Here is a 9,824-nt window from a genome sequence, read left to right on the forward strand (position 1 = left end):
AAAAAAAAAAAAAAAAAAGTGGAAGAACATTGGGCTGAGAATGAGGAATCCTGAACTGAGCCCTGACGCTTCCCGTTTCCTCAGCCATAAAATGAGTGGATTGGCTATGTGCTGTCTGGGGGCTCATTCAGCAGGAAAGTTCTGTGTCTCGACAGGATTTTTATCTTTGAGTTCTCAGAAGAGTCAGGGGACACTTTATTTATGAAGTCTCCTTTAGGAGATGGTATTTAAACCAAAAATTGAGGAAGAGTAGACATTTTTCTGCAGTTAAGGAGAAGAATGTCACTGTAGGTACTTAAGTATTAAGTATTGAATCAGTCGATTCAAATCAACATGTGAAAACATTTTAAAGTGACAATACCTGTTCATATGAATAATACCTGTTACTTGACAGAAAAAGAAAGTACCAAGTGGTGGAGACCATTCAGAGTCTACAAAATCAGTGTCTTCTCTTAACCCCGTGAAAGAACATGGTGTGTTGTTTGAATGCTCGCCTGAAAACTGGACTGATCAGAGAAAAGCTCCACCGGTTGTGGCTTACTGGGTAGTAGGGTAAGTGGGGGAAATTATTTGAAGGTAAAGTGAAATGTTAGAAAAGTGAAAGAAAAGGAGATGAACGATTTAAAATGTAAACGTGGAATTATTCGTCTAGCTGTAGTATTTTAGTATATTTTATAATTTTTTGTGAAATATCTCTTTTCAATCCATCCCAAGTCTTTTTCTAATTAAAAAATATCGTTCAGTTATATTAGAAAATTATATACACTAAAAGGATAATTCCATAATTTTCCTCCGTTTCCTTCCTTCCTTCCTTTTCTTCTCTCTCGCTCTGTTTTTTCTTCTCTTCTCTTCCTCTCCCTTCCTTTTCTTCCCCTCTCCCTGTCCCCTGCCACAAGACCATGCCCAGGTAAGCCCCTGACCACTTCTGCTTCTGTCTCCTGTCACCCTCCTGCTCCTCCTACTGATTGTGACTACACTGGCACAAACTAATCTTGTTTCTGTTTTTCCTTCTGTGTAAGATATTCTACCCCTTAACCTTTGCACGTCTGGCTCCTTGATGTTCAGACTGGCATTAACAAGACGTCTCCTCTTGTTGATGATCTGTGCTCTCTTTCCTCCAGCAGAGTGGCTACCCAGTTATTATGCATCCCCCTTTTATTTTTTGTCTTTCCTCCCTCCTAGAATGTGAGCTTCAGGAGGTCAGGAACTGTATCTGTTTTGTCCCACTGTACTTGCACTAGCACATGGCACATAACAGTTGCTTAATAAACATGTGATGGCTTAATCAAAGGATTGTGCTGGGCAAAATGTGGTGGTGGGTGGGCAGTGGGTGGGATGGCAGACACAGAGACATAGTCACTGCCTCCAAAGGTCTTGCACTAGCAGAAGAAAGAGGAAATATGCCCAAGTAGCCAGGTCTTTATAAATGTCTGTTGTGCAGCTATAACTAGAAAGGTTATACATATAAAAATATATGTGTGTGCATATATATGTAAGAGGAATTAGGTAGCACCATCAAATGCTATGGAAATTCGGAGGAGGGGACGATGTAAGCAGGGGTTAAAAGAAAGGCTTGGAGGTTCCATGTGATCCTGTTTGGACAATGAAGTGGGTTTGGATAGCCCATTCTAGGAAAGGCGGATAGGGTGGAAATCATAGGCATGACAGTTAGTAAAGTGGCTTGCCAGGAGGGACAAAGTACAAGTTCATGCCAGGAAGCTGTGTTGAGACCCTTCGAGTTGAAGTAAAAGGTTGGTAGAGGAAAGGGCACAGACTTAGGTGGGACGAAGGTACCGGACACTTGTCATGTAATATTGAGCTGTGTGACAAACACCTCACAAACATCCGAAGCAGAAGTCCACACGTGCTGGTGCATGGGATTTGGAATCATCTGAGTCACTTGTTACAATCAGAGATGCCTGGGTCTACCCAGACCTACTTAATCAGAATCAGGGGAGTAGGCATCGGTTTGGCTCTCGTGTGACTATGATGTGTAACCAGCTAGGTGTGGGAGCATCAGCATAAGCTTAACTCCGTGTAGTGTGGTCGGAGCTGTGCTATTAGACGGTGAAGCAGGGAGCAGCCAGTGAGGTGGTGTGGGCCCGAGAGACTAGAGACGAGAAGACCAGTCAGGCGCATGTGCAGGTGGCAGTGGAGCCTGAGCTACGCTGACAACAATTGGAAGGAAAGAAGCAAAAGGGGCTGAGTGATGACGTGCTGATCTGTATAGAGGAGAAATCTCAGGAAGTCAGGCAGGACTATCCCCCAAGGTTGGCAGTTCAGTTTATATACGTTAGTAGTGATTAAACAGATTAACATTTTAACTTTTTAAGAAAACCAAATAAAATTTCAATGCTAGCCCCAATTCGATGTGACCTGCAAAAGAAATAGTTTAATGTTTTAATGAAAATTAAATATTAGAAAGTAAATGGCAATAAAATATTTAACAATTACCGTGCTTGAAATGATGTTAATGCTATTGGTTTTGTTGTAATAGTGACTGTGTTGAATAGTTTAAAACTGAGTGGTAATACATTTTGATAAAATGGGATTTTTATATTCTCAAACAATAAAAATAATTGACCTAAGGTATATATTATTTATTTAGAAATAAATCTAGCTGCATTCCCCCTGCAGTAGATTTAGATGAGTGGTTTTTAAAATTTACTACTGATTCTTTCAGAAACAAACAAAATAAAACAAATTGAAGGGTTAGGGTTTTTCATTGTTGTTTTAACTTCTAAAATGAGTGTGTTCTTTTCTTCTGCAGGAGACTCTTTCTTCATCCCAAACCTCAAGAACTCTACGTGTGTTTTCATGACTCCGTCACCGAAATTGCCATTGAAATGGCTTTTAAACTGTTCTTTGGGTTAACCTTGTAGCTGGGTTTTCTCAATGCGTAGAAGCATGTGTGTAGAGATCAAACAGCGTTAAAAGCACTGAAACTGATATACAAAGAGATCTGTTGAGCTTCTTTTCACCTTTCAGTATTGAATATGTTAAATATTGAGATGAAATGCTGTTTGGGTTTGATACGTTAAATCTCAGTCTAATATCATGAGACTTTTGAGAAGATACTTGATCAAAATATGAAAGAAGGGATTGTTAATTTATTGCTCTTTTGGTATATAGTGTTAATTTATTGATTAGCGTGAAATGTGAAGTGTTTTTATATAAAATTAATATAGGAAATGTTTATTTTGGAAAAATACCCGCCTTCATTTTTCTCAAAATTAATGTTGCTATCTGGTGAGCGAATCATGAAATTGGGTGAAACTGACCAGCTTCTATAATTATTCTTTAATTAGTGCTGTGACTATGAGAAGTCTTTAGACCTGAATGCAGAGTTTTCATGCACAAACGAGATGATTGACTTGAGGTTTCAAAAGTCCCTCTTAAGTAAAATGTGCTTTTTTTCCCTCTCGCATATCGGTCAGTATGCAAGTTGGTAATGTCTAAGTACTGATTCCTTCTCATATCAAATACTTTTCATTAGTTTAACTATGTTAGTACATACCTCACTGCAGGGGGAAGTGGGGGAAGCTGAAGATTAAACTTATTTATTTATTTGATACTCTTTACTCTTTCAGGTAAGCTCTGTTTTGACTAGGATATATTTTTAAAACTATTTGTCTAAACTTTCATTGTTTTTCATTTTGTTAAAACACATTCAGGTGTACTACATACATAATTTATACAGTTCATTAATTTCAGGAAAGTTGTATATAAATCTTTTTTCTGAAAACAAATCAGATTTGTTAAAAATGCAGAAAAGGTTGACTAAAGAAATCCTATGGTGACTTCTGTTAAAATACTAATCTTTGTCTCACTAATATGGATCTTGATACATTGGGTTTTCCCATAGAGGGAACACTTGAGTGAGCAATAATGTACTCAACCTTTAGTAGGAAGAGAAAAACAATGGGATGAGAATTTTCTTTGGTTGTGAGAATATGGTAGGTTGAGAGGAAGAACATAAATACTGCATCTTTAATTGACATTTAATCAGTGGATCTTCCTGGTGGTTCAGTGCCCCCAAACTGTATAATACTGTGCTGTTTCTTCTTCAGGACTTAAGCTCTGGAGGACAAGTTGTACCAGCATTCGAAAATCAGTCCCTGTGTTTTCCCACCTCAAACACGAGCTGTCCAGCTCAGTCAGGACTAAAGGTGAAATGCAGTGGGTGCACCACTGAGTCATTTGGTCTTGAAACAAACACTGTTATCACTGTCATTAATTTAAGAGATTTCCACCTAGGCGTTTCAGATGCAACTGCTGCATATTTGTCCCATTAGTCACCAGTAGCCCTTAATTTTGGCATTCAAATTATGGTAAGAAAACTTGGTTCTTGAATTGTAGAAAATTGCTTCAGATATCCTTTCCCTAATATTGCAATATTGGGTCAAACGGTAGAGTCTTAACTACTGTCTTAGGACTGCTTGTGCACATATATATGTATTAAGGCACTTTGTTTAAAAGTATTTATTATGTGTCTTAAATTTTGGATTATGTCCCTTAAAATGTCGTGAGCTATTTCTAATACCAATAATTATCAAAAAATGTGGCTACTGATCACCCCAGGTTTTCAAACAGATGGAAGTAAGACTGGAGATTTTATCATAGGGGACTTTTTTGGTTTCATTTAAGGAAATTTTGATCTGTTGAACTGCTTTCCTGGTGTCAAAGAATCATGAGAATATCACTCAATAACAAGTGAAAAGGCAAAGCAAACAGCTGACCTTAAGAAAAGGAAACCACGTGCTATGTTGTAGATGTGTGCTGCAGTTTCCACATGACAGAGGCAGTGTGTGTCCAGGAAATAAACCAAACATTGTCTTGTTTCTCATCTCTAAAAGGATATTGGAGTAAGCATTGTGAGTAAACCCAGCTGCCTGTGTTTCCAAATATGTTCAGATTCACATCTGAAAGTAGGTCGATCTGATTTGGGGATAATAAAGTGCCTCTCACTTTATTAAGCAAAGGGGCCAGGTGGCGGGGCAGACCCCCCCCCCAGAGGTGTGCGTCAGCGGAGGGACAAACGTTCTTATGGTGCATTTGGCTGGTATCCTGCAGCTGTTCCTCTCCACAAAGACAATTAATGTGAAAAACAATATATAACTATCATTTTTTAAAATATCAAGTACTGTCTTCATATCATGTATTTTAGCCCTCAGAATTACATTTTAGACTCTCTTGCCTTCTCCCTTTTTTCTCACTCTCACACTTTCTACCTTTTTTCTGTCTCTCCCTCTCGCTCTCACACACACACTCTCTCCCCCCGCCCCCGTCTCCCCATCCCCTTTTCACTTTCTCCCTCACCCCTTCCCTTTCTTTAGCTCTTGTTTGTGTTTGTCATGGCAAAGAATTACACCTAGCAAGGAAATCTCTGTTATTTGTGCCAAGGGACTGCTGTTGGTGATACTGCATATGGTAAGGTCATTCGCAGTGCCTCCTTTTTTATGTTTCTAACACAAATGGCCAGAACGATGAGACCAATTTACTAGGTTTGTCTGCTTTGAGCATTATTTGCTGAATGTGTTAGTTCTCTCTAGATAGTGCCTGGCACATATGTGCTATAAAAGGCTGCTACTACTACTACCACCATTTGTTGTGATTAAATTCCTATTGGTTGAAAACCAAGGAGTCGGCTGAATCACAGCTGCTACATACAAAATGTTGGAAAGAACCTGAGAAAAATCACTCGTCGAGAAACAGTTCTGAGAGCAAGTATTTATGCTTTGGATATTTTAAATATTTTATTCTAATGTTATTCAAACTTTAATCTGTATACCACACTGTATGGAATAATTTAATTTTGCAGAGTTGTATTTCTATATTCTGTATAGTTAAATGTTATTTTTATACTATATTGATAATTTTAAATAAAAATGGTTTGGAGGTTTGTTTGCAGTTGTGTTGTCTTTTAATGCATTCATCCAACAAATATTTACTGAATTTCTGCCCTGTACAGAGCACTATCTGGTTGCAGAGGCTACAGCAGTGACCAAAAAAGAGAAAAATGCTGTCTTTATGGAGTGTATGTCCTAATGGGAGGAGCAGACCACAGAAAAGAGAAATGAGTAGAACATGTTGATAGATGCTAAGAAGGAAAATCGTGAAGCAAGAAAGAAGGGTACAAAATGTGGCCAAGGGAGAGCTTGCTGAGATGACCCCAGACCTGAAGAAAGAGAGGAAACTCAGCATGTTGATTTCTCAGGAGAGCAGAGTGATGGTACAAAGGTCCCGAGACTCTGTACTTTTAATACTGACATAAATCACTAGAATTTCTCCCTTCCCTAATCAGTAAGTAAAATAAATGCAGCAAATCAAACATTTTCAGCTCCAGTCTATTGAGTTGAAGAGCTGACTCAGTGCTCTTTTTTTAACATTTTTTTAAGAGAGAGGTCTCTGTTGCTCGGGCCACCTGGAGTGCAGTGGCACAATCATAGTTCACTGTGGCCTCAAACTCTAGGCTCAAAGGATTCTCCCATCTGAGGCTGCCAAGCAGCTGGAACTACCCAGCTAGGACTAGGGCACACCCAGCTAATTTATTTACTTATTCATTTTTTGTAGAAGAGACAGGGTCTTTCTACATTGCCCAAGCAGTTCCTCCCACCTCAGCTTCCCTCAGTGCTGGGATTACAGGTGTGAGCCACTACGCCTGACTTCACTGCTCTTACTAATAAAGAAGCTGGCTGGGCTCAGTGGCTCAGCCTGTAATCCCAGCACTTTGGGAGGCTGAGGTGAGAGGACTGCCTGAGCCTGTGGGTTCGTGACCAGCCCAGGCAACTTGATGAGACCTTGTCTCTACAATAAAAATCTAAAACTTAGCTGGGCGTGGTAGCATGTGCCTGTAGTTCTGGCTCCTTGGAAGGCTGAGGCAGAAGGATTACTGGAGCCCAGCAGGTCAATGCTGGGGTGGCCGTGAGTGTGCCACTGCACTCCATCCTGAGCGACAGTGAGACTCCAACTCAAAAAAAGCTACATTTCTAGGTTGGTACTTTCACTTTTGCCAGACTTCTATCAATGAATAAGTGTGAGAAATAAGCTTATCTCATAAAGGACTATATCACAAACTGTCAAGTCCAAGTGGCAGGGGGGATGAAGAAAAAGTTTCCCTGGAGAGCAGCTAAGCATTTCCTTTTTTGTGCTCAGAGATACTTATGTTCCCTTTGACCAGAGAAGATTCCTTTTACCTTTCCCAGCATCTTCAAAAAGACAGTCTTACCTAGACTGTGACTCAAGTAATTTCCTCTTTAAATTCCTCCCTGTATGCTTGTTAGTGCTTCCAATTTCCATAAAAGATACGGAAACATTTCATTTTTCCAATTTTTGCTAATAACAAGCCAATTGTTTCTTAAATTTACAGTGGGTTTCACACAGGATTTTGAAGTCAATCGAGTGAGGAGGTTTTACATTGTTTTAGAGCCTAGGAATAATGATTAATGCAATTAATTAATCTGGCAGCAGCATGTAAAATGGAGAGAGAAACTCAGGTTGGGAAACTGGTAAGAGCTGAATAAGCTGCCACAGAAAGGAAGAATCACAAATTATGTCACCAGTTGGACTTGCCAGCTGATTTATGAGGGGTGATCAAAATACTGACAAAATTCTCAGGTCCAGAATCCTGGCCTTAATAGTTTTTTTATTAGTGACAAGTAATCTAAGAAGGTTTACAACACACTTAAGGTAACAAATTAGTACCTGAAGTTTATAAAAAGCTAAAAACTCATGTATTTTTTTCCCTCAGCCTGGGTGAGAGTGTGAGACTCCAAAAACTCATGTACTTTATGGATGTGTTTCAAGGCTCTGCAGATCCTACCAAGGTAAGATGGGCTCTCTGTTTATTAAAAACCATCAAACAAGGCCAGGCACAGTGGCTCATGCCTGTAATCCCAGCACTTTGGGAGGCAGAAGCAGGAGGACTGCTTGAGCCCAGGAGTTCAAGACCAGCCTGGGCAACATAGCAAGACCCCTTCTCTACAAAAAATCAAAAAGTTAGCCAGGCGTGGTGTCATGCGCCTATAGTCCCAGCTACTCAGGAGGCTGAGATGGGAGAATCAGTGAACCCAGGAGTTTGAGGTTGTGGTGAACCATGATCCTGCCAGTGCACTCCAGCTTGGGCAACAACATGAGACCTAGCGCATAAAACAAAACAAAACAAACCATCAAACAAGCTGTAAGGGGGAATCAGGAATATGCTATGCTATCTAGAAAACTCTCCAGGATTTATTAAGTGAAGAAAGGGAGGTGGAAAAAAGGAAGGATAAGTTATGTGCAGAATAGATGTATCTCTACTGAGAATTCTTGCCACAAGAAGTTAAACCTGAATCTGATACCAGCCTCTAAATGAGATCTCAAAGTGTGGTTTGGGGTTCCCTGCTGTGTGGTGCAGACTCAAGAACTCCATGAGGTCAAAACTTTAATGTTGCCAAGACGTAATGAGACTTTTTCACGTTCATTCTGCCCAGAGTATACAGTGGAGTTTTCCACATCTATGATACTGAAAAGACAGCAGAAGTGGTAAGGTGAATCCAGCTGCCTTCCATTAATCCGGATATTCGAGTTTTGAAAATATGAAAGAATGCTGTTTTTCTCAAACTTTTGTTTTGAAAATTGTATTTGTATTAAAGGTGTCATTTATGTTATCCTGTAAGGGATTTATTTTGAATAAGTTCTAAACTTTTAATTTCTGATACGGCAAATACCTTCGTGCACAGCAGAAACAGATGCCACATTGTGTCTCCAATAATTTTTGTTTGTTTGTTTCGTTTTTTTTTTTTTTTGAGTTGGAGTCTCACTCGGTCGCCCAGACTGGAGTGCAGTGGCCGCTCCCGGCCACCGCAGCCTCGACCTGCTGGGCTCCGGCGATCCTTCTGCCTCAGCCTTCTGAGTAGCCGGAACTACAGGCGTGCGCTGCCACGCCCGGCTGATTTTTTTATTTTATTGTAGAGATGAGGTCTCGCTGCCCAGGCGGGTCTCGAACCCACGGGCTCAGGCAATCCTCTCACCTCAGCCTCCCAAAGGCGCGGGATTACAGGCTGAGCCACCGAGCCCGGCATGTCTCCAATAATTTTTAAAAGAGGGAATGGCAACTCAGAAGTTTGAGAACCGCTCTTTTGGAATCCGTCAGCAGTTTTCAACCTGCACATCAGAATCACCCCGGAGATGTCAGTACGGAGCAGGGCCTCGCTCCTGGGGGTTCTGATTGAATGGTCAGGGCCAATCCCAAACATCAGTTTAAAACAACAAACAAACCGCCCCCTCCCCTTGACTGTGCGGTCAGGACTAAGAGCCCGTGCTCTGGATAGAATGAATGAAGCCGGGACAGGAATGATGCCACGGGGACGCCATCGGCACAAGACACGAAGAAACTGACCCACGGCGGCCCCCTCGTACTGACAGGGAAGGCGACTTGGAGAGAAAGCCGGGGGCAACCCTGGGAACCAAGACCACATTCCAGAGTCCCACACCGGGGCTCCCCGCCCTGTCCTGGCTTCCAGCCAATTTCCTTACGCAACTTGCCGGCCTGGGTCCACTCCCTGCGCGTCGTGCCCTGTCTGCCCTGAGGCTGGAGAACCCAGGCACCAGCCATGTGTCCGGGATCACGTGCCTAAGGGTCACGTGCTGGGTTGCTTCAAGCTCGCCTGCCCAGGGTTCCGTGTTTGGGGCCACGTATGGAGGTGGCGGGGTCACGTCTCTGGGGTCACGTGTCGGCGACGGGAGGCCGTTGGAGGCGCATGCGCGGCCTTCCGCACGCCCCGCCCCGCCCGGCGTCCCGGCGTCCCGGCGTCCCTAGCGCCGCTTTCCCGCCGGGACGACAA

The 9,824-nt window shown here is 41.9% G+C and overlaps 2 protein-coding genes across 2 annotated transcripts in view; both read left to right on the plus strand.

The window, feature by feature from the left end:
• The window catches only part of INTU (inturned planar cell polarity protein), a 43,307-nt gene extending 40,107 nt beyond the window's left edge, over positions 1-3,200 (plus strand). Inside the window, exons 12-13 of the mRNA XM_008066401.2 lie at positions 395-552; positions 2,771-3,200. Coding sequence (XP_008064592.1) covers positions 395-552; positions 2,771-2,882 — 270 coding nt within the window. The 3' untranslated portion in view covers positions 2,883-3,200. The remainder of the gene's footprint in view (positions 1-394; positions 553-2,770) is intronic.
• A 238-nt stretch (positions 3,201-3,438) lies between these two features.
• The window catches only part of LOC103268812 (ADP/ATP translocase 4), a 37,409-nt gene continuing 31,023 nt past the window's right edge, over positions 3,439-9,824 (plus strand). Inside the window, exons 1-3 of the mRNA XM_021716760.1 lie at positions 3,439-3,448; positions 4,071-4,179; positions 4,773-4,801. Of these exons, the coding sequence (XP_021572435.1) occupies positions 3,439-3,448; positions 4,071-4,179; positions 4,773-4,801 (148 nt within the window). The remainder of the gene's footprint in view (positions 3,449-4,070; positions 4,180-4,772; positions 4,802-9,824) is intronic.

This window comes from Carlito syrichta, unplaced genomic scaffold (genome assembly GCF_000164805.1).
Source record: "Carlito syrichta isolate Samal-C Ts95f unplaced genomic scaffold, Tarsius_syrichta-2.0.1 Scaffold308916, whole genome shotgun sequence".
Lineage (NCBI taxonomy): Eukaryota > Metazoa > Chordata > Mammalia > Primates > Tarsiidae > Carlito > Carlito syrichta.